The sequence below is a fragment of the Ailuropoda melanoleuca genome, chromosome 20 (genome assembly GCF_002007445.2).
Source record: "Ailuropoda melanoleuca isolate Jingjing chromosome 20, ASM200744v2, whole genome shotgun sequence".
Taxonomy (NCBI): Eukaryota; Metazoa; Chordata; class Mammalia; order Carnivora; family Ursidae; genus Ailuropoda; species Ailuropoda melanoleuca.
Genome location: NC_048237.1, coordinates 14,910,030 through 14,936,184, shown reverse-complemented (window position 1 = coordinate 14,936,184; position 26,155 = coordinate 14,910,030). Strand labels below are relative to the sequence as shown.

At 36.3% G+C, this 26,155-nt stretch overlaps 1 protein-coding gene across 1 annotated transcript in view; it reads right to left on the bottom strand.

Annotated features, from left to right (window-relative positions):
• Positions 1 to 8,391: 8,391 nt before the first annotated feature.
• The window catches only part of MIPOL1 (mirror-image polydactyly 1), a 310,557-nt gene continuing 292,793 nt past the window's right edge, over positions 8,392 to 26,155 (bottom strand). The window contains exon 12 of the mRNA XM_034648675.1: positions 8,392 to 11,626. Coding sequence (XP_034504566.1) covers positions 11,560 to 11,626 — 67 coding nt within the window. The 3' untranslated portion in view covers positions 8,392 to 11,559. The remainder of the gene's footprint in view (positions 11,627 to 26,155) is intronic.

Below are 26,155 nucleotides of genomic sequence, written 5' to 3'. Positions count from 1 at the left end.
CCTTGAAAGCATTTGCCGTATGAAGGGGTGGAGTTGAGCTTTGGTTTTCATGGACTTTTAGTGGAGCAGGGGATAAGGGATAAAGTCCCAGGCCCACCCAAGGAAAAAATCTTGAACGTAGGCTATGAATGTAGAATAAAAAAGTATTTCCTCTACGAATTTTTTAGGATTCCCCATATGAGCGAGACCATACAAATTTGTCTTTCTCTGTCTGACTTACTTCACTTAGCATAATGCCCTCCAGTCCATCCATGTTGTTGTGAATGGCAGGATTTCATGGGTTTTGTTTATGGCTGAATAATATTCCAATATTTTTATATATGTGTATATATCACAGTTTCTTTATTCATCTGTTGATAGACACTTAGGTTGTTTCCATGTCTTGGGCGTTGTAAATAATGCTGTGAGAAACATGAAGGTGCAGACAGCCTTTTGAGTTAGTGTTTTCATGTCTTTTGGATATATTTCCAGCAGTGGTATTACTGGATCATATGGTAGTTGTATTTTTAAATTTTTGAGGATCTTCCATATTGTTTTCCATAGTGGCTGTACCAGTTTACAATCCTAGCAATATATAAGGGGGGGGTTCCCTTTTCTCCACAACCTTACCAGCACTTACTTCTTATCTTTTTGATGATGGCCATTCTAATAGGCATGAGGTGATACACCTTTGTGGTTTTGATTTGCATTTACCTAATGCCTAGGGATGTTGAGCATCATTTCATATGCCTGTTGGCCCATCATATATCTTCTTTGGAAAAATGTCCATTTACATCTTTTGCCCATTTTTAATTGGCTTGTTTGTTCTTAGGCTATTGAGTTATATTTCTTTATATATTTGGATATTAACCCATTATCAGATATATGGTTGTAAATATTTTTTCCCATTCTGCAGGTTGTCTTTTCATTTTGTCAATGTTTTTTTTTTCCTGTGCAAATTTTAGTTTGATATAATCCCACTTATTTATTTTTCATTTCGTTGCTTGTGTTTTGGGTGTCATATCCAAAAAACCAGTGCCAAGACAAATGTCAAGGAGCTTTGTTCTTAGGTTTCTTTCTATGAGTTTCATGCTTTCAGGTCTTACATTTAAGCTTTTAATCGATTTCAAGTTAATTTTTTTGAGTGGTGCAAGATAGGGGTCTAGTTTCATTTTTTTTACACACGAATATCCAGTTTTCCCAGCACCATTATTGAAGAGACTGTCTTTTCTCGAGTATTCTTGGCTCCTTAGTGAAATATTAGTTGACAAAATAAATTCTGTTCCATTGATCTATTGTCTGTTTTTAAGGTAGTACCGTACTGTCTTGATGACTATAGCTTTACAGTATAGCTTGAAATCAGAAAGTGTGATGCTTCCTACTTTGTTCTTCTCTCTCAGGATTGCTTTGGCTATTTGAGGTCTTTTGTGGTCCCATATAAATTTTAGAATTGTTTTTGACACTTCCATAAAAAATGCCATTGGAACCTCGATAGGGATTACATTGAATCTATAGGCTGCTTTTGGTAGTATGGACATTTTAGCAATATTAATTCTTCCAATCCATAAACATGGATCCTGCCATGAATTTTATAACCATAAGCTAGCCCTCAGGTGGGCTTTTGACCCAAGTTATCATCAATAATATTGGCCCAGTACAATTCAGATGAAGTTTTTAAAGTGCTCTAAGGCTGATACACTCCCAGGGGATTAAATGTGAAGCAAACGTGAAGCCTGTACAGAGGCACCCACCTTCAACCCAGGCCTTGAAAAGTCCCACAGTGGATAATTCTAAGAAAGATAGGCTCACATTCATGAATCACCAAACATTCAAAGAAACAAGGTAGCATAAATGTAGCTAGCAGAAACAACAGCAAAGTTGGAGCCATAAATACTACAGATATTAAAATTATGAGAAATTAAGTACAGAATAAGCATGTTTAAAATGCATAAGATAAAAAGGGATTGAAATATGAGATAGGAACAAGAGACCATAAAAATGACTGACTGGATTGGGAATGAACAGAATATAACGTTCAGGGATGAAAAAATAATAACAACAGAAATGAAAGACTCACTGAAATTCTGCTTCCAGACAGAAGAGAGTAGTTTGTGGCAGACCGATGCTCCTGACAAAAATAAGAAAAGATGGATAACTTCCAAAAAGTTATTTGTTTAAGGTGTATTAGAGAGGGGCTAAAACAAACAGAGAGGGACTAAGATTCTAAAGAGAACAGAGAGGTAAACCGATGATCTGCAGCCGTTCTTCCCCTGGAGGCATTTGCTGGTTTTGGGTGAAAGTGAGAGAATGATAATCTGGGCTTCATCCTAGCAGAAGACTGCTGCTAGGGACAGAGGAAATGGCTTTTGGCAATCTTGCAAGGCTGGAGTGATAGACCTGGGGAGTCAAAGGGCCTGGAACACACACCCAGTTTCCCTTCAAAATAACTTGGCAAATTCTGAGCTGTCCTAAGTGGACTTAAAAAAGCTTAGAAGAGGTGTGCTTGGGTGGCTCAGTCGGTTAGGCTTCTGACTCTTGATCCCAGCTTAGGTCATGATCTCAGGGTTGTGGGTTCAAACCCTGCTTTGGGCTCCATCTTGGGTATGGAGCCTACTTAAACAAACCAACAAAAAACCCCAAAAAACTCAGATGAGACTATCTCAATGGGCCCCAGAGAAAATATCACTTGTACCACTGGAAGACTGACTGAGCTATGCCATTGGAAGAGAGGCAAACCAGAGAAAATTGAGCCTTAGGATATCATCCAGCTACAACTCAGAACAGTACCTGACTGGATTAAGGTGATTAGCTTCCACTCAATCTTCCCAATAGAGGAAAGGCTAATAAGCCCTCTCTGGAGGAAGACAAAATCATCTAGAGGGTCATGATGTCTTATATTCAGTCAACAATTAACAGGCATGACAAGAGAGAGGATCATGCATCTAGAAAGCAAAAAAACAAACAGACCATGGATGACTCAGATATTGGAGTTAGTAGACATGTGGACATAGCCTTTTAAGTAACTACGACTAGTATACTGAAGAAAGCAGAAGCAGAGGTGGAGACAATATATTTAGAAAGATGAGTATTTTACCAGAGAATTGCAATGTACCCCCCCCAAAAATCAAGAGGAAATTATAGAATTGAAAAGTATAAAATCTGAAATTAAGACCTGAATAGGTAGTTTTAATAGCCATAGACAGGATTAATGAAAAAAAGACAATTTTGAAAATTCACAACTAATGTTCTACAGGCAATATAGTAAAACACAGAAGAGGGTAAAAGCAACATGTGGGAACATAGTGAATAAATATAAAATATATACAATTGGAGTCTCAGGAGGAGAAAATGATATTCACCAAAGATTTCCTGAAGTTGAGAAAAGATATTGAGTTAGAGATTTAATAAGATGGATGAAATCAAGCAAGAATACACAAAGGCGGCCACAGCTAGGCACAAAACAAAACTGTCAAAAACAAAGAAAAAGATAAAAATCTAAAAAAAAACCCCAACAGAGAAAACAGAGACTTTCCTTTCAGCAGAGAAAGACAGCTAATTTCTTAACAGGGAAGAGAGCAGCTAGACATTAAGAAGATGACATTTTATTTTATTTATTTTTTAAAGATTTTATTTATTTGACACAGAAAGAAAGAGCATACAAGCAGGGGGAGCAAGAGAGGGAGAGGGAGAAGCAGGTTCCCCTCTGAGCAGGAAGCCAGATGAAGGGCTCGATCCCAGAACCCTGGGATCATGACCTGAGGTGAAGGCAGACGCTTAATGACTGAGCCACCCAGGTGCCCCATGAAGATGACATTTTAAAAGAGTTGTAGGAAGACTTATAGTTTTGGCCATGATGGAGTAACTAGGACCACATTTACCCCCTGACTTTAAAAAAACAACAAGAAAACCCACTCCAAACCAACCACAACAACAGCAAACAATGGTGAAAATACATGGATCAATGTTTTTGGACTTTGGGCAACAGGCAGCCTAGGACAGTGATCCCTGAGAGAAGGGAAGCATATGAAGTGAGCCCTTGGACTGACCCGGCTTACCATCGGGAGAGGTTACAGAGCAGGGCACAGGGAGAGGGCAACAGAACAGAGCCTGGGAGCCTCCCTGAGTTGAGAACACAGAACTAAGAATGTGCTGGAGGCCAAGGTGGTTAGGTTTGCAGGTCAGAGCATGGAATAAGAGTCAGTCTGCATGCAGTGGGGAATGCTGCACAGGGAGAGTACGAGAAAGCAATGGGCTCTGGAGAGCAGCAGTGCATTCCCTGACTCTTCTGTGTACTGACCAGCACATGTGACAGTAAACTACCAAGTGAGGGTAAGAACTACCAGAAAGAAGCAGGCATGATAATAACCAAAACTCACACAAGGCTGTGATCAGTCAAAGAAGAGAAACCTCGTGCTCCACAGGTAGTGAGTTCGGAGGGGTGCTGCCTGAACTGTGGGGAAAAATCAACTGACATTAAAGGTGCTCTGATCCTGCCTAATAAGCTTAAAAAAGCCTTATAACAATCAAACTGTTCCCAAGCAGTGTAACTGTATCCCTGAACACAGTGAAAAAATTTTAAGGAAAAACAAAAAATCCAACACTCAACAAGTTAAAATACACAATGACTGGCATCCAAAAAAAGTCAGCAGGCATGCAAAGCAGGAAAATATACCACAATGAGAAAAAAAATCAATAGAGAGAGACCTGGAAAAAGAATAGATAATAGAATTAACAGACAAGAACATTAAAACAGCTCCTATAACTATATTTTCTATATTCCAGAAGATAACATAAGGCATAAATAAATTCAGGAGAGAGATAAATTAAAAAGACCCAACTTTAACTTTCAGAGATAAAAACATGCCTGCAAAGAATAAGGCTCTGGATGGAATTAAGAACATATTAGACACTGCAAAAGAAAAGATAAGTAAATTTGAAAATAAAGCAATAGAAACTATCCAAAATAAAACACACAGAGGAAAAATAGCCTGAAAAAGAAATGAAGTATGAAATAGCTGTAGGACAACTTAAAGTGGCTAATATATATTGAATAGTAGGTCCAGAGGGAGAGGAAAAAGAATTGGGGGTCAGAAAACTATTAAAAATAATGGTTGAGGGTTGCCTGGGTGACTCAGTTGGTTAAGTGTCTGCCTTCAGCTCCAGGTCATGATTCCAGGATCCTGGGATCGAGTCCCCCATTGGGCTCCTTGCTCAGCAGGGAGCCTGTTTCTTCCCCTGCCTGCCACTCACCCTGCTTGTGCGCGCTCTCTCTCTCTCTCTGACAAATAAATAAATAAAGAAAATCTTTAAAAAAGTGGTTGAAATTAAAAAAAAATTCATAGACTACAAACCCACAGTCCAAGAAATTCAATAAACCATTAGCACAGAAGCATGCAGAAATCTATACCATAATACACCCTAATCTAATTGGTTGAAACAAGTAACAAAGGGAAAAATCTTTAAAGCAGCCAGAGGACATTATTATGTAGAGAACAAAAATAAAAATGACAGCAGGAACAAAGCAAGCCAGAGACAAAAAAGCAACATCTTGAAAATACTGAAAAAAAAAATTATCCTAAAATTCTACATTCAGCAAAAAACTTTTTTCACAAAATAAAGGCAAAGAAAAGAATCCAGACGTTTTTCAGACATACAAAAGCTGAAAGAACTCATCACTCACAGCTCTGCATTAGTATAAATGAAAAATGCTTCAGGAGGAAGGAATATGATAGTGGGTGGAAACTTGGATCTACATAAAGAAGAGCCCTGAAAATGGTAAATATGTGGGTAAATATAAAATAATGTTTTATTTTATTTTTATTTTATTATATTTTAATATATATAAAATATCATATTTTAAATATTTAAAAAGTCAGAACTTTAAAAAATCTTCTTAAAAATTGTTTAAAGCAAAAATAATAACAATGCTATTATTGCGTACATATGTAGAAGTAAAATGTATGATAACAATATCACAAAGACCATGCACGGTGAGACAACAGTTTTTGTGAACTGTGATGTGACAGTTTAGACATGAACAGTTTACACAATCTTTGCCCCAAAGATTCTTACTGCCCACCCCTCCCTTGGTCCTCTTTTAGTTATGTACTTGAAGCTTTAAATCCGAAGTTCACTAAGTTCCCCACAGGTAATATGTAGTGTATGTAAGGTATTTACATTACCTTACCTTGATTGAATAATTAAACAGAATAGAAGCAATGTTTTTAGATGTCAGCTATTGGTTACAGCAAAATTCCACATACAAATTCCAAAATTAGTAGAGGTGCTTTGCAGTAGATTTGAATCAGTCTATTATTTTTTCACTAAGAGAAGTAATCTCCCTTTCTTCCTTTCTCCCTTCCTTTTCTTTCTTTCTTTTTCTTTCTTTCCTTTCTTTCCTTTCTTTTCTTTCTTTCTTTCTCTTTTTTTTTCTTCCTTTCTTTCTTTCTTTCTTTTTCTTTCTCTTCTTCCTTCCTTCCTTGTTTTTTTAAGGATTTTATTTATTTATTTGAGAAAGAGAGAATGTGAGCACAAGAAGGAGGGAGGGGCAGAGGGAGAGGGAGAAGCAGATTCCCCCCTGAGCATGGAGCCTGATGCAGGGCTGGATCCTAGGACCCTGAGATCATGACCTGAGCCGAAGGCAGATGCTTAACCAACTTAACCACCACCAACTTAACTACCACCCAGGTGCCCCCCTAGGTTCTTCCTAACCATAGTACCAAAAGTAATGTTTATCTTTAATATTTTATTGCTATACTTTTATTTTATATCTGTAGTTTTTAAAGGTTCCTAAAGTACCTAAAAATTTGTTCATATCAATTTTTATCTTTATTAAATTTGTTCAGGAAGTCAGACACAGTTTGATGGTGAACTTAATTGGTCTTCTTACTGCAGTATATTTTATAAGTATATTCAGTCCAGGATCTTCAGGATTGTACCACTATAAATATGATTAAGATCAATATATAAGAACTGCATTGAAATGTGTAGGATTTGCAGTAGGGGATTTTATATGAATAAAAAGTAAATATATATTTTAGATATTTGAGTTAAAATTCATCTTTGTTAATAATCAGATAGTCAAGAAACTGGTGGTCCCTAAAGTACTAGTGTATTCCAAAACTATACTTAGGTAACAATAAAATAAGTATATTAAGTAAGTATAAAATAAGTATGTTAACTATATTAAAATTTAGTATATTAAGATTCCTGCAAAGAACTATCAATGGTATACAGAATTTTAATGATTCTCAAAAATAAATATTCATCATTGTCCTCTTCTGTTAAGAAATCCTACATTAAAAATAACTCCAACCTCTATAAATTTAACTTAAAGTACATAATAAAAAAGAACAGAAAAAAACCTTTCAAAAAAGGTTATTCTAGTAAAAGGATTACAAAAAGTTTGGTAACTTGAGAAGCTATTCTGGAACGTATGCTACTAGTTCAAATGTGCAAGCTCCAACTTAACAAATGTTTAAAATATTTGAGTTTTTAAAACAGTGCCAAAATAAACCACATCTTTTCTAGAGATGACATATTTAGCTAAGCATGAGCAATATAAATCCTTCAACCATTCCATGTATTTGTTTAAAAGCCTCAGAAACCACGTGCATTTCTAATAAAACATGAACAAAATACTGAAGTCACTGGAGCCTAACAGTGGAATTATAAATCAAATTTTTAAAAAGGAAAATGTATTTGTGTGTGTGTCAGTGTGTATACATCTAAGTATATAGATACATACATATATATAGATCTGAATAGGTTGATAGATTGGTTAGTTGTAAATAATAGTTATCAACAACCAAATAATGTCTTGGGAAAAATCCGGGTTCCACGCAAACCATATGTGAGAAGGTAAAATGTGTAAGCCATGGTTATTTTTTTTTTTTTAAAGATTTTTTTTTTTTTTTTTTTATTTGACAGATAGAGACAGCCAGCGAGAGAGGGGACACAAGCAGGGGGAGTGGGAGAGGAAGAAGCAGGCTCATAGCAGAAGAGCCTGATGTGGGGCTCGATCCCAGAACACCGGGATCACGCCCTGAGCCAAAGGCAGATGCTTAACCGCTGTGCCACCCAGGCGCCCCAAGCCATGGTTATTTTATCATTATAATGACTCATTAATCATGAGTATTTGAAAATAGAAACTTAAAAAAAACCAAGATCTTTAAAAATACTACATATAAAAATGCTTTTCTATGCAACTATATCCAACATTAAAAGAAGATTTTTAATATTCTAACATTTTTGTGAAGTAAACTAATTCTATCAGTAAGTGACTGACAAGATTCTTCAGGTTATTTGAATAAGGATATATACAAAGGATCGCCTTTCTTATTGAATAAGGAAAATATTTTATTAGATAAAATATTTAAAATATTTTAAATAATTTTAACATAATGGCCAAGTTATAAAGGTAGAATTAAAATTTCTCATATATTCACAATTAATAACTTTGCTATAACTGCTCATACCTTGCTTATAACCAATAACCTGCTTACAACTTGCCTATAATCAGTTCTATCTCTAGTAGTTGCTCTAGGAGGTAAAGTAAGCCTTGAAGTTCAGACCACCATTTGATAAAACTACACTGTCGGGTTTCAGCATCAGGCCCAATTAAAAAGAGTACAAAGCAACTCAAGGTTATTTTTTACTAACAATGAATTGTCACTCCTAATGAGTGAAGCCTAAGGCAAAGTATGCGGCTACTAGGTGGTAATAATGTGATGCTATTTACTCATGTACTTCACATTACTGTATTTCACTGAAAGAGATGCATATCATCTCGATTGTTAGCAAATTTATATGTATTGTGTAGAAAAGAAATGGCACAATAATAACAAAAATTGCAAGAGTTAAATTTCTCAAATTTTTTTTTCTTATAGAAAGGTTTAGAGAAATATGGCTGCATGGTTTAGTCATAAGACCTCAGTTGTAAGTCTTAGCCAGTCCTTTGCATACTCCTAGCCCCTCTGAGTCTATTTCCTCATTTGTAAAATGTAACAATAACACTACTACAATTATCATCATTATTATGCGGTTGATATATATGTATATATAATTTACTATTATTACTATTATATGGTTGTTGATAGGATCAACTAAAAAATACAGATGTGAAAGGATTTTACAATAAATCATCAAATGTTACACGTTTGAATTATCTTTTCTGCTTTTCTTCTGAACTACTTATTTTTACACGGTAAGTGAATTCTCATGTTACCATGGAATTAGACTTGATAATATTTAAGGCAAACTCAAAGCAACATCTCTGGGCAGCATGGAAAACTTCTGAAATTGCATTATTACCGAGTATGTGGGGAACTGATCTTCAGTGAGCTGGGCCATACCTTCATAGACAAAAAAAGACATAAAGACTGTTTGAAACATTGTTCGTGGGCATTTTTAAGTGCAAGAAATCAATTGGTAATTCCTGGCTGTAATACTTGGCATCTGTAATTTTGTACCCAACTCATTTTCAAGCGGATGTGATGTTTTGGTGGAGAACCCTACATTCACAATAGTAAACGTTAGAATTGTTATAAATTTAGCTTCATAATATCCAAAAGTTCTGGATATTAATTACAGGAACTGGTTGCTCTAATCTGATCAGTTAGGGACAGAAAGAGATGTTTGGAAACTGCAGAATGTCTTTATGCTCACAGTGTGTTTTATAAAACCCCAAGCAAAATAATGCAAGAAAGATCTGTCTCTTCCTCAGGACTAAATGGAAAATTCAAGTTTACTTGTGATTTATTTGAAGAAGATTCAGGACTGGACTATTTTGTGACAAGAACTGCTCCTCTTTACTTACCTGCAAGACTTGAAAGGCTCTGTTCTTCACAGAGGGAGCTGCCACGTGTTGCAATTAGAGCACAGACAGAAGACTCCATGCATGACCAAATTATTTCAGATTTCTCTATTTATATAGTCACTGGCCTATGAAAGCCTATAATTCTCTTTAGGGCTGTAGAGGAAATCCAGTTAGCTTATTTCTAACCCCTGTTGTTCCTTATTTTCTAATTCTAATAGTTTAAAGAAAAATTAAAAGCAGGCAACGTGACGAAATTCTAAATTGAACTCAATGGGATGGTTTAACTGCCAGTTAATTTAATAAATTTAATGGGAAGAAATTGAGTCTGTTAACTTTATGATTCTTTTGTCACTCTGTGATAAAGCACCTTACATTTTCCTGCAGAGTAAAAAAATAAAAATAAAAAAAATAAATCAAAAACCACAAGAATAATCTCCATTGGTTTGTGAAAAAATGGTGCAATAAATTGTCCTGTTCTTGTCCCCAAAACAAACAATGGTAAATAACTTAGCTCAGTCTTAAAGATAAATTAAAATACTGTGTGGGCTTAGAAAAATTTTCACTTTCCTACAAAATTTTCACTAATTCAATCTCTACTTGCCTATTTCATCCTGTTCCAGTCATAGACATCTTCTACTGGCCTCTCATCTATTCAATCTAAAAAAAAAGAAGAAATTTTTCCTGTAGCCAAATACATAAACCTTAGTTTTTTATTCATAATTTCATATGATCAGAAGTGACTGCTATGCCATAAATATTTCAAATTATCTTTTAAGTAAAAGACAGAGTAGGTAACCAAACCAATTTGCCAGTTTTTTTTCCACGTACTTGTGTATTTTTACATTGTAATTTTATTATCTATTGGGTTCCCCTCCTCCACCAAAAAATTCAAGTGATAATCTAGATACAGATAATAAAAAATAACACCTAACATGTTTGATGGCCTCTTGCCTTTTAGAGTCATGCTGGCACATACTAATTTTCATGCCAAAGGTGTCCCAGCCTATGAGACAGACTTGGCAATTTCTATAGCTTAAATAGAGTTCAGACAATTAATTATTCAGTCAGAACATTAAAAAATGCTGACAATATGAATTTAAAAGTACACATGAACGATATCCTCTTTTTTACTGAAGACAGTTTGCATTATTTGTAGTGAAACAAAAAACATGCGTTGATTAATGTAATTTTAAAATATCAAACTCTTATTAGAGCAAAGTATACATTTAATTCTTGGTATTTATACTTAATATTCTTTAATACTAACAAAGATTATGTGTATGCATTGGAGGAAGACTATACACTCTCATGTCTGAGCTCCTCTCATCAGTGAAGAAATAAATTCTATACTGAAAAATGCATGTATTTGAAGTTTTGACCTAACACAGTGGATTAAGGTTTAGACAATATTTACTTTGCTGCATTTTGATTCAGAAAGGGCCGTATGTGAAGATATGACCTATAATGGTCTCTCGGTAGAAAGATTTATATTCGATACATGGAGACAGAAAATAGTTACAAAATAAGCTGCAACTTTATAGCTACTCATTGGTAAAAGTCTGTAGTTAATACATTTGGATAAATAAGTCAGCAGCAAAGTGGTTAAACATTTGTGATTTGATTTTATCTCAGCTTGGAATGTGGTTGGAGTGTCCCACTTCTAACAACTGTTTGCTAAGTTAAGGCTTTAGTGTTTACACAGTGTTGAATGAAGCAGCCTGGTCACCAGATGTGATTGCTTCCCCAGACTGTCGTTTTTTCAGTCAGATCACTGTCCTCATGGTCCCTGTTCCAACCTTCTTCCTCAGGACGTCCACCAGCCTTTCCAACCTAAGATGGGGGCAGGAGGGCGGGAAGGGAGAAGAAAAAAAAGAGAATACAAAAAGTGCAGTTATTATCAGGAATGTTTTGGCTGAAAAAGAACAGTATTTGCCTGTGACCAAGCACTGCTGGTAGTCATGTTAAGAGACAAAGCATTACTGTCAGCAAGACACACTGGTGCAGAGTGCCAAGTATCTGAGGTTAAAAAAACAGTAACAACACAAACTTTAACCCAGATCTTCAGATTATGTCAGCTTTAGACGCTACATGAAAAATATACTTATTTCAGTACATTTACCTGCTTGCATTAAGGCTGTGAATGAATCATTTACTATGCAATGAGAAGATGGCACATGAAATGCAGAGCAGTTTCAGACTGATTTTTACCTAAGAAGTACATATTTCACTACAGAAATACCATTACTATTACACCTGTTACTTAGCTACATAAGTGACACACTGGTATGTTACACAATTCTGACATGTTACATTTCTTCCTTCCTCATGAAGTCAGCTGATGAAAATAATTAGGAATTAGCTGGCTAGAAAAAACTTCACATTTTAGTGGCATGAAAATCATTTAAATATACACAAATGATTTGATGTTAATAAAACCAGACTTTCTGCACTACATTTAAAAAGAAGTTTCTATTTTGAGTAATATAAACAAGTTAGCAATGATTCTATAGTTTGTAGTCAAAGATAAGTGATTTTTTTTTAGTTGATTAAAAACTCACCAATTATACCAAAAATAAAGTCAAAAGTTCAGAAGTCCATTCTGTAGTGTTCTTATGCTACTCTATGGGTGGGAGATGACATTCATTCGGATCAGTGAGATTTTGCTTTACAAGAGATGACGGAATCAGACCATTAATTTTTTTCCTTTTATATATATTTTTTTTTTACTGAAAACATAAAACCTCAACAAAAAATCCCATTTGATGTTACACACAGAAAAATCTTCCAGTTTTCATATACACAATCTTCCTCCTCAAAAACTGGTGAGGGACAGTCTAGTCTGCTCCAGCTTGCCTCATTTATACGGATCCATGCATGAGGGTCCTTTGCAAATAAACACAGCTCAGAGCTAGACACTAAAGGAATGAGGATATTCTTAATGTCATACACATTGGTTTACATGGCTAACAAGTTGCATGCAACACTGAAAGCTAGCTCACGTTTATTGGATGATTCAACGTATACTTAGTTCTGTTAACAGAAAACAAGAGGATGAAACAAAATAATCCAGTGCATCAAAAATCTTTCCTTTGAGAAATGTTAGTAATTAGAGTAAAAAGGTAAATCTTACCTAAGTTTATTATTACAAATTTCTCAAATGTAAAAAATTATACAAAAGTATTACGCGTCCACTAAAACAGCTTCAGACTACTGAATGAGAAGATTCACTGGACAATTCACGGTGTTCACAGGTCGATCTGTATTAGCTGGATTTTCCCTAGTGATAAAAACTAGTGCTATCTTATATACCCTCTAAATGATGACTTATAGGATTACATAAAGTCTTTAAGACAAAGTTTCACTAACCTAAATTTTGGAGGAGGGGCAAGAAAAATACCAGTATGCAAATATAAATGTATTTTAAATATACGATAGTAACCTCAATTAACTGTTAAAAAAGGACTCCTAGTGGAAATATTGACAGGTCATTTAACAGCATTTTTTGGCCTACATTGTAAAAAAGCCAGAAAATATTACTTTCAAGTTGGTTAGTTTTATCCCTCCACCATGATATCATTAATACTACTATAAAAAAAAACCTTCTTCATAATGTCAAAGAAGCTGTACTCTGCAGAGTTACTATTACTGTGAATTCAGAATCAATGGAACCCCAATTACTGAGATGAATTGGTGTTGTGCCTCTTTTGACTTCTCCTTTATTAATAGGCTCATCTACTTTAGTCTCCTTTTTATACATTAGGACATATTTCCATTAGAACTCTTACATCTTGCTAAGATAAAAGGTTAGAAGGAAATATTTAAATATCACATCTTGCGCTGTCTTTACTACGTTTCAACAATTACTAGATCAACCACATTCTCAGTTTATCCAGGTTGAATGATGTATGAAAATTTGATCTCAGAAATGAAAAAAATGTCAATTACTTAGTTCTGTAAAAGCTCACTGACTTCTGAAACACAATGAAGCACCTATTCCTTCCTGTAAGGAATGGAATACACCTGCCAAACATGGACAGTGCCAACAGGAAGGTAGCTGTGTACGTCTGTTGAAGCACCTTGCAGGATTTGCCTGCAGGCTATTCTTTACTCTCCAAATCAACAATAGCCTTTAAAAAATTATGTAGCTTACTAAATTGGGTTCCAATTGCTTTACATGTTACTCAACGATAGTTTCCCAAGGGCTTCATGAAATAAGAAAAGGGTTAGAACTAGGACTAGGATTTCTCCATTTTAAATATGAAGAAACTGAAGCACAAACAACTAAACCCTTATACGAGGCCTGCGGTAAAACGGTAACACATCTGGGACTGGTTTCCTTGTTCATAGTTCAGAGCTACTTCCATGAGGGCTTGGGTCACTAAGAGAGCCACGGATTTCAGACTATAGGTTGACGGATTATTTGGCTTCATTAAAAATTTTCTCAAGTTCTTACTGAAGTCAAATTGGGAAAGTATTTGTCGGTCTATTTCACCAACATTTAGTAACACATTAAGAAAGTAAATTAATGACAGTGCACGTAATTAGGACATAATAGTTACAAACTACTACTTGCTATAGTATGATTTCCATATAAACTTGAAAAATATCTTAAAGCTATATTTTAGATAGAAAACTTATTTTCTCAGTTAACATTATTTTTATATTTTCTATGTATTTAGATAATATATATGTACTACAATGGAATACATACTCTTCTATTAGGTAGATGAACATAGTTAATTATTAATTTTCCTAACCAATGTACTTTTATTTTTCACTCAATAATATTGTGATATATTTTAAATGGTAATTCTTTTTTTTAAAAAAGATTTTATTTATTTGAGAGAGAGAGAGAAGGAGAGAGAGAGAGAGAGCATGAGGGGGTAAGGGTCAGGGGGAGAAACAGACTCCCTGCTGAGCAGGGAGCCCAATGTGGGACTCGATCCTGGGACTCCAGGATCATGACCTGAGTCGAAGGCATTCTCTTAATCAACTGAGCCACTCAGGTGCCCCAAAATGGTAATTCTTTTTAAAAAAATTAATTTATTTCTTAAAATTAATTAATTAATTAAAAATTTTTTAAGAGAGAGATTGCACGAGTGGGGCGGGGGAGGGGCAGAGGGAGAGGGAGACAGAGAATCTTGAGCAAGCTCCAGACCCAGTGTGGAGTTTGATGAGACTTGATCTCCCCACCCTGAGATGATGACCTGAGCCAAAATCAAGAGTGGGATGCTTAACTGAGCCACCCGGGGGCCCCAAACGTTAAGTAATTCTTAATACTGACTATGTGCCAGGAATTATGAGAAGTAAATTAGGCACACACTTAATTTTCATGATAACTCCATGGAGTAGACATCACTGGCTGACAAAACCAAAATATAGAGACAGTAATTTGATCAGAGCCTGGCTGCTAGTGAGTTTTGGAGCTAGGACATGATACTGAGTCTAATTACCACTTCCTTGATCTCTCTGTGCTATGCTACTTCCAAAAGCACTACAACTTTTAAGGCGTACTTCTGAATTTTGGTGGGCTTGAATTACGCTTACTGTGTGTGTGTGTGTGTATTTTTTGCAACCGAAAGGAGTGAAAACAGAACGAATACCTCATCACCAACAGAATTGTACCAAAGTAAAAATCTCACTCATTTTTGAGAGTAATTTTTGTATCTGTTAATGTGAGAATGGAAATTCTTATTGGCTTGACAATTTTTACTCTGGAAAAATTATTCCTTCTATTTTAGGCAATGAGGTTATCCCATCGAACGTATTTGGCTTAAAATTTTTTTCGTTCAAGGAGAAAGAAACAGGGAAATCCAAGAGAGATGCATAACAACCTCTATCCAGCAGAGAAGATAGAAAAACCACTTGAAATGCTTCACTTAGGGTTTGCCATTAGTATCAAAGATCTTGCCTGCTTTCATCTATGGCAGCAGGGCGAGAAAAAGACTTTAAATGTAATTTTTTTTTTTTAGGATAATGACTGTTCTTCCTCTGCTGGTCTTTTTAATGTGGATTTATTTTATCACCTTTTTCTTTATGCTATCCATACTTTCCTCAAAAAATGTTGTTTCCTTGATTCCACCTACATGCTTATTACTTCCAAATACAAAGCCTCCCTCCCCAAACTCCCTTCTGAGCTTCAGACTCACATACCCAACTGCTTATTGCACTGGCATATGATACTTAGCATATCTAAAACGAAATTAATTTTGCCTTCCATGCATGTTTCAGTATTTATCTTTTTTTAAAAGATTTTATTTATTTGAGAGAGAGAGAATGAGAGAGAGAGAGAGTGCATGAGAGGGGGGACGGTCAAAGGGAGAAGCAGAGTCCCCACAGAGCAGGGAGCCCAACGTGGGATTCGATCCTGGGACTCCAGGATCATGACCTGAGCTGAAGGCATACCCTTAACTGACTGAGCCACCCAGGCACCCTCAGTATTTATCTTGATTAATGTTGTCATTCATGAAGTCGAAAATATTTGGAAAAACTTTGTCTTATTTATCTATCTATCTATCTATCTATCTATCTATCTATCTATCTCATTTCAGTGTGAACCTGTGAAAACTTTGTGATGAAACCACTAATGCAAACAGTGGGAAGGAATGAATGGGTTTTAACTCATCTAGTAACATTATTTGCACTTTAGAAAGATTACGCAGAATGCAAGAATGTAGGGATGGGATGGAGGCAGGTTAGCCTATAGGTAGAAAGCCCAGAGAGTTCCTGATTAAAATAACCCTAGTGAGCACAACACATGAATGTATTTAAGGCCATATAACTGTACACTTAAAAATGGTTAAATTGGTAAAATTTTATGTTATGAAGGCTTGCCATAATAAAAAAATATCCTAGTTAGACTTGAAGGCTTGAACTATAACAGCAGCAGTGCAAATGGGAAGAAGATAAGTCTGAAAGATATCTAGGATACAGAATCCAAAGGACTTAGTGACTTTAGAGGGTAGGGTGGGGAGAGATGGGGTGGGCAAGGATTTCTCTTGGGTATCTGATTTTGGTGACTAGATGGATAGAGGTCACCAAGACAGTGTAGAGGAAGTTTAGAAGAATTTGTTGGGTGTGTGTGTGTGTGTGTGTGTGTGTGTGTGTGTGTGTATGAATTCAGCTTAGTACATATAAATCTGAGGTGTTGGTGGGACATATAAGTGGGAATGTTAAGTAGATACCTGGATGTAAGAGTCTGTGTTACAGAAAAAATTCTAAGTTTATGATACAGATTTCATTTCAGTTCCATCTATTTGGAACCGAGTTTGGTAACTCCTATGTTACCAGGTATTGTTCTAGGCATCGATTATTCAAAAAAACAGCATGGTCCCTGCTTATAAGGAACAGTAAGGTGGGGAAGTAGATCTTTACATGGATAACTCAAATAAGTTATTGGTAAATGCTGTAATAAAAGGATAAACACAAATATCAAACAGAACCTAGTTTGGGTAGGGGAGGAAAGGCATATAAATATAAAATCTTCCTGATTTTGTCTGAGTTAAGTATTGAAGAATAAGAAGGAAACAGACATCTTAAGAAGGGCAGGAGTGGAGCTGGGCAGGGTGAGCATTCAAGACAGAGGAAATAATATCTGTGAAGGCACAGAGGTATGAAAAGCATGGTATGGGTCAAGTCCTACCGGGAGTATGTTTTCTCAGGATCATGAAGTAAGAAGTGGAGAATGGCAGGAAATGAGGCTGAAGCGGTGGGCCTTGACTAGGTTGCTGTAGGTTGTAACTGAAGCCATGGGAGTAGACGGAAATGCTTAGAAAGAGAAATAAAAAGGAGAAGAGAGATGGGAATAGGAAAGAAATCAAATGAAAACAAATATTTAAAGTAAAGAGATCGGGAAAAGAATTTGAGAAGACAGGTAAGTAAAAGATGAATCCAGAATAGGTATTGTTACAGAATCCAAAGAAGAGAATTTCACAAAGGTAGTGAACAGGGTTAAGAACTTAAATAAGACCAAAGTGAAAAATGCCCATTTGATTTGGCAATTGGGAAAAATGATAACTTTCTGGGGCAGTTTTAGTGGCATGACGGAAGTAGGAGGAAGCCTGAGAGGAATGTGAATATTGAAGGCTAGGGGCACCTGGGTGGCTCAATCAGTTAAAGCATCTGACTCTTGGTTTTGGCTCAGGTCATGATCTCAGGGTTGTGGGATAGAGCCCCATGTCAGGCTTGCACTCAGCATGGAATCTGCTTGGGATTCTCTCCTTCTCCCCCTCTCTGTGCTCGCAGTCGTGGTCTCTCTTTCTCTTAAATAAATAAACAGAATCTTAAAAAAGCTGAAGGCTAAGTACATGCTGTTTTATAAGAGCTCAGATAGAAAGTAAAGAGAATTATAATTATAGGGGGATGTACCATTGAAGAAATTCTTAAAGAAACGTATGGCATGTGAATATATTTGTGGATGATGGGAGATAAGACTACTTATACTCTAAAGTATAAGAGAAGAAGATGATACCTTTTTTAGTAGGGTCTCAGAAGATGGGATCATAAGTACGACTTACAGCATTATCTTAAAAAATATGACTGGACAACTTTTCTTGGAGACCAAGGGGAAAGAGGTGGGAGGAATACAGCTGTGGATAATTTAGGTATGGAGGAAGTTAACTGACAGAAGTTATGTCTGCTAGATTCAACTTTCCCCAGGGAGTAGGAGGCGGAGTTCTCTGCTGAAAGCATAGGGTAAAGCAAAAGCTAGAGGAAAATGCTGAAGTTTAATGTGACAAGAAAAGGAGGTGACTTAGAATATGTAAAAGAAATATTAGGTTAGATTGATGATCCGGCTACAGCTAGAGACTACAAATTTGTAGGAGATACTATCATCATAGTAGTATGACTTTTGTTTTCCACATCAGGTTAATACTCCGGGGATAAATTTGGGGAGGACAAATAATAGAAGTAATTGAGAGTTTATGACTTAAAAGGCAAGACAATAGTATAAGCAGACTGTATCCTTGAGAGAAAGTGATTAAACCTAGAATTCAGATTGGGTAGAGAAGAAAGTGAGTCTCTAAGGGGTTATTAGTTCAGAAAAAAAAAATGAAAGGAGCAAGGGACCAGATGTCTTGATTTCTGTTGAAGCTAAAAAGCAAGAGTAGTTGCAATAAGGCTGTGGTTATTGTGAAAGAGGCAACTTTGATCTTAGGATTTCAGATGTAGAAAATTCTGCCAACATCCATTGTAGCTGAAGTGGATAAGAGGTAAAAGTCATTAGCATTCAAGAGACAAAAGAATAGTGCATATTACTGACACTGATATTGAAGTTTCTTAGCATGAATGCAGAAGTTGGGGTAGAGAGGAAAACACTGAATCAGATGCCTGAAATACATTTCAGGGGAATGGCACTGATCAGATCAGTAGGTATCACTGAAAAGGAGAAATAGTGAGTGAGAAAGCTGGATGGTGTAAATCTTAAAGGAGGGAGGGTTTTTACATCAATGCAGAAGGTCTGAACATAGCAAAGGGGAACCAGAACTCTCCTTCCTAGTACTTGGGTATGGGAAAAAAGACTGGTGTCCAGTGGGTTGCTTGGAAACAAGTGTCCTTGGTAAATTCAAGTTTCAGGTAGAATGTGTGTGAAACATTCAGTGTGGAAGTTGTGGATAGATGCAAGGTAGTAACAATGCAAAGAAGGTTCCAAAAAGCAGACTGAAAAGAGCTGAGATCAGAGGAATAAAGAAAAGGAGAGAAAGATGGGGAGGGAAAGATCACAGAGCTATGAAAGAGAATAGGTAATAGATGGAGTGCTCCCACTCTCCTGTGCATAAACTGTAAATGATGAAGTAAGAAGTTCTTGCTGTTACTGAAACAGGAAGAAATAGATTTCTTAAACAGGCCAATTAACTATGAAGAAATTGAGTCAGTGATAAAAAACCTTCCAAATAATAAAACTCCAGGCCCAGACGGTTTTCCTGGGGAATTCTACCAAACATTCAAAGAAGAAATAATACCTATTCTCCTAAAGCTATTTCAAAAAATAGAAACAGAAGGAAAGCTACCAAACTCATTCTATGAGGCTAATATTACCTTGATCCCCAAACCAGGCAAAGACCCCCTCAAAAAGGAGAATTACAGACCGATTTCTCTAATGAATATGGATGCCAAAATCCTCAACAAGATCCTTGCTAATAGAATCCAACAGTACATTAAAAGGATTATCCATCATGACCAAGTGGGATTCATACCTGGGATGCAAGCATGGTTCAACACTCGCAAATCAATCAATGTGATACATCATATCAACAAGAAAAGACTCAAGAACCATATGATCCTCTCAATTGATGCAGAAAAAGCATTTGACAAAATACAGCATCCTTTCCTGATTAAAACCCTTCAGAGTGTAGGAATAGAGGGTACATTTCTCAATCTCATAAAAGCCATCTATGAAAAGCCTACTGCAAGCATTATTCTCAATGGGGAAAAGCTGGAAGCCTTTCCCTTAAGATCAGGAACACGACAAGGATGCCCACTCTCGCCACTATTATTCAACATAGTACTAGAAGTCCTTGCAACAGCAATCAGAAGACAAAAAGGGATCAAAGGTATCCAAATCGGCAAAGAAGAAGTCAAACTGTCTCTCTTTGCAGATGACATGATACTCTATATGGAAAACCCAAAGGAATCCACTCCCAAACTATTAGAAGTTATAGAACAATTCAGTAAGGTGGCAGGATACAAAATCAATGCCCAGAAATCAGTTGCATTTCTATACACGAATAACGAGACTGAAGAAAGAGAAATTAGGGAATCCATCCCATTTACAATAACACCAAAAACCATACGTTACCTTGGAATTAACTTAACCAGAGACGTAAAGGACCTATATCCTAGAAACTATAGATCACTTTTGAAAGATATTGAGGAAGACATAAAAAGATGGAAAAATATTCCATGCTCATGGATTGGAAGAATTAACATAGTTAAAATGTCCATACTACCCAGAGCAATCTACACTTTCAATGCTATCCCGATCAAAATACCGAGGACATTTTTCAAAGAACTGGAACAAATAGTCCTTAAATTTGTATGGAANTCCAAGATCTACAAAGAACTTCTCAAACTCAATACACGAGAAACAAATAAACAAATCATAAAATGGGCAGAAGATATGAACAGACACTTTTCCAATGAAGACATACAAATGGCTAACAGACACATGAAAAAATGTTCAAAATCATTAGCCATCAGGGAAATTCAAATCAAAACCACACTGAGATACCACCTTACGCCAGTTAGAATGGCAAAGATAGACAAGGCAAGAAACAACAATTGTTGGAGAGGATGTGGAGAAAGGGGATCCCTCCTACATTGTTGGTGGGAATGCAAGTTGGTACAGCCACTCTGGAAAACAGTGTGGAGGTCCCTTAAAAAGTTAAAAATTGAACTACCCTATGACCCAGCCATTGCACTACTGGGTGTTTACCCCAAAGATACAGACGTAGTAAAGAGAAGGGCCATATGCACCCCAATGTTCATAGCTGCATTGTCCACAATAGCCAAATCATGGAAGGAGCCGAGATGCCCTTCAACAGATGACTGGATTAAGAAGCTGTGGTCCATATATACAATGGAATATTACTCAGCTATCAGAAAGAACGAATTCTCAACATTTGCTGCAACATGGACGGCACTGGAGGAGATAATGCTAAGTGAAATAAGTCAAGCAGAGAAAGACAATTATCATATGATTTCTCTCATCTATGGAACATAAGAACTAGGATGATCGGTAGGGGAAGAAAGGGATAAAGAAAAGGGGGGTAATCAGAAGGAATGAACCATGAGAGACTGTGGACTATGAGAAACCAACTGAAGACTTCAGAGGGGAGGGGGTGGAGGAATGGGATAGACTGGTGATGGGTAGTAAGGAGGGCACGTATTGCATGGTGCACTGGGTGTTATNATTGCATGGTGCACTGGGTGTTATACGTAACTAATGAAGCATCAAACTTTACATCGGAATCCGGGGATGTACTGTATGGTGATTAACATAATATAATAAAAAAAATCATTAAAAAAAAAAAAGAAGTTCTTGCTGTTTTAGCCTCAAATGTAACCGAGGAATACAGACTAAGATACACTGATGCTAATAAAAATGGACATATACACATATATTTATGAATATATAGAGACATAGCCATTTAAATATGGATCAATTTCATTCTTCTTCACAAAAGAATACATAAGAAATAAGTAAATATTATATGAGTAAAGAATGAAGTTGAGAAAAGACTATGTACATTTGAAACACAATGAAGAAAGAGTTTGTAAGTGAAAAGGTGAGGGTAGGAGTAGACAAGTCATGGTGAAGAAGGTAGTAACAAGACTTGGTAGACAGTGGTAAAAATGGGGAATGGAATAAGAATTATACGGCCAAAAATCATTCCTTATTTTAATTGGAAACTGCCTCCTTGAATCTCCCACTCATCTACCTAGACCTACCCTTTAAATCGTTACCCTACTTGATTTCCATATGAGGTATTGTGAAAATGTTAAGAGAGCTGTCATGTCTTTATGGTATTTTATTATTTACACTTCCAGTCTTCAAATGGCTGGTACCTTAAAGTTGGTAGACTGCTCACTATTATTCATATTTTTTGTGCATATTCTCTACTATGTCCAGTGTCTTAAAAATATTGCCCCTAGGGCACCTGGATGGCCCAGTCGGTTGAATGTTCAACTCTTTGATTTCGGCTTGGGTAGTGATCTCAGGGTCATGGGATCAAGTCCCATGCCAGGCTCCACGCTCAGCAGGGAGTCTGCTTGAGATTCTCTCTCTCCCTCTGTCCCCTCCCCCACACTCTTTCTCTCTAAAATAAAGAAATAAATAAAATCTTAAAAAAATTTGCCCATATAATAATCCAGTTTAATCATTATAAAGGGAAGTGGGGCTGATATCTTCCTTGATTTAGACTTTTACTTCTATTTTAACGTTGCCATGTTTCACTATCAGCTTACACTAATATTCTAATACTAATACTAATATCACTAATACTTAGCCTGCTTTGCCTTCCAAGCCAAGCCAAGTCTCTCCTATTTTGGACATACACAGTATTTCTCTTCCATTTATTGCTGCACAATAAACCACACAAAACATGGTGGCTTAAAACAGCAGCTATTTAATTTTGTCAATTTGGGCTTGGAGCAGCTGGGCAATTTCGCTAGCCTTTCCTGGCATCACTCCTTCAGCTGCAGTCAATTGGGGTGCGGTGGTCATGTGCCTGACAGGTGGTGCTGACTTCTGCTAGGACTCTCTCTTTCTGTGGTATCTCATCCTCAACCAGATAAGACTTATTTACCTAGTGAACACATCAGCAAGAGGGTAATACTGAAATCACTAAGGCCTATTGGTTTATTTTATTGGTTAAAGGGCTTAATTTGGGCTTTAACAGATACCCAAATAGGTCTACCTGATGATTTGTGGCATGGAAACAAGAGCTTCTGGGCTGTGATGATATTTGGCAAATATGATGAGTTAGTAGACCACTCCTTGCTTAAGTTGATATCATGCCTAGGATGGTCCAGAGCACACGGCACTTACTCTATTTTTAAATTTAATTTTGAGGGTTGGTCTACCTGTGTTTCAACATTCAAGATATATTTACTGAAAAACTTCACTGAAAAGTCCATGAGTCATTCTCTATTAAAAGCAAATGATGAATTCCAAAATACCACCAACTTAACAACACTATGATGGTATTATGCACCCAAAAAAGATGTCATTTTTTTTTGAACAGGTTCACTATTAAATAAATGTGGATTTAGAAATAGATTTTTATAAAATTTAAAGCCTAAAACATTTTTGTATTCTTGTTAGCAAACTCAGTGTTAATAATAAATTGTGGTTAATTTGGAAATGGGCATAATTTATTTATCTGGAACAGAACATTATAAAATTAATAACTAAAATAAGATTTCAAATATAATTATACTGGAGAAGATGAGGGAAAAATTGATTCTGGCAGGAATGTAGAAAGCCAAAGTAATTATAACCAGGCAAATTTACTGAAGGAAAGAAGATATAGGACAATTATTTACTATATAAATTCATATAAAATATTTTGAAAAGGACATTACAAATATTTCATTATAAGTAGATAATAAATAGGAATTCTGAATGAGGACCTCTTTTAAGACTTTATCTATCTATCTATCTATCTATCAAGATTTATTTATTTATTTGAGAGAGAGAGCACACAGTGGGAGCGGGAGAAGCAGACTCACGGTTGCGCAGGGAGCCCGATGCAAGACTCAATCCCAGGACCCTGGAATCATGACCCGAGCCAAACGCAGACACTTAACTGACTGAGCCACCCAGGCGCCCCAAGATTTTAATTATAAAACAGGTTTAAAAGATATTTGTCTTGGGGCGCCTGGGTGGTGCAGTCGTTAAGCGTCTGCTTTTGGCTCAGGGCATGATCCCGGCGTTCTGGGATCGAGCCCCACATCAGGCTCCTCCGCTATGAGCCTGCTTCTTCCTCTCCCACTCTCCTGCTTGTGTTCCCTCTCTCGCTGGCTGTCTCTGTCACATAAATAAAATAAAATCTTAAAAAAAAAGATATTTGTCTTTTTCTTAGAAAATATTACCAATGCAAATGAGTAGGGAAACTTTTAAAAAGTCTTGACAAAAGATTGTGTTAAAAATCTTAGCCTGGGGGCACCTGGGTGACAGAGTCAGGTAAGGGCTGACTCTAGATTTGGGCTCAGGTCATGATCTCAGGGCTGTGGAACTGAACTCAGCCTAGGGCTCTGGGCTCAGTGGGGAGTCTGCTTCTCTCTGGCTCCTTCTGCCCCTCCCCCCACTAACCCCCACCCTCACAACTAACTAACTAACTAACTAACTAACTAACTAAATCTTTAAAGACAAAAATCTTAGCCTGGTTAACATGTCATTGATAAGTTTACATGGATATGCTATGACAATTAGAATCAAACATTTGTCTCCCCTGTTAATCCTAAAATCTTTGAGATTAAGTAGAAATCAAAGAATGCGTTTAAAAAGACTCTCTTACTACTGCTTTGATTCACTGTGTTCAGGTCTCTCCAAAAAAATTTTTTTTTTAGATTTTATTTATTTATTTGAGAGAGAGAGAGTGAGAGCTTGAGACAGAGATCACAAGGCAGGGGAGGGGCAGAGGGAGAAGCAGACTCCTCACAGAGCCGGGAGCCCAACGCAGGACTCTGGGGATCATGACCTGAGCTGAAGGCAGATGCGTAACCCACTGAGCCACCCAAGCATTTCCTACTGATGCATCTTCTATGGGAGAAGCTTCAAGGTGAAAAATAAACAGGCACATGGCAAAATATGGGAAAAGCAAATTGATAACAAGGTTAACCATTTTAATTACTTCATTAAAAACGCTTGATTTCTAAGAATTGAAACAGGGTATGATAGTGGTATACTGAAAAAGGATGCAGATTTGTGGGAAGATTCCTCTTCCTTTTCTTATTCTGGCTTTTGTGTTCTGTCCCAGCTCCCCAGCTTCTAGGACAACCCATATGAACACCTGCTTAAATTAATCTGAAAGTACACGTAAGTTCTTTATTTCTTTTAGACTGAAAGGGACTATCTGTTGATGTATCGTTGTCCTATTTAAAATATCAGTTTCACTATTTCAGAGTGACTTCTGTTGAAAATTAAGAGTGATAAGTCGTTTCCTTCTAAGTGTTTTGAAAACTGCTCAATTATATTGTCCTTAAAATTTTTTTTCCTGTGGAGAACTGATCCTTGGTTTCAAGATAAGGATATAGTAAATAGAAGTTTGAGGTTTAATCTCTCTCGTGATATTATTAGGCTGCTAGGTAGTCACCGCTAATTTCTGGCAGCTTACAAACTGTGTGTTATCAGACTCATGTATTTTATATACAGTCCTAAATTCTTTATATAAATAAATCAATCCTCCTAAAACATCAAAATTTAGCAAAGTAATATAACCATGAAAAGGCAGATTTCTCTGAAAAGTTTATGACACATAATAGTCATAGAACATAATTATTTAACTAAAATTGCATCAGAACATATAAAAGGAAAATGTTATAAAGATGAACACCACATATATAAGAGGTTTATATTTTCACCCATCTCAAAAACAGTGTCTATTACACACACACACACAGTATTTTATAGATAAGGAATTCTGGATGCACAGAAAGATGAGCATTTCTGACTGATTTTCATTTCTTTCTGATTTCTGATTTTTATATGCCACTTGTAAATGTAATTTCCATTCTTCAATATCCATTCACTTCACAGTTAATACTTTTCAAGCACCATAGAAGCCTTGAAATTAAATCACATACATCTTTTTTATATGTGTTAAAGTGTTAGTATTAGGGATTAATGGGCTTTAT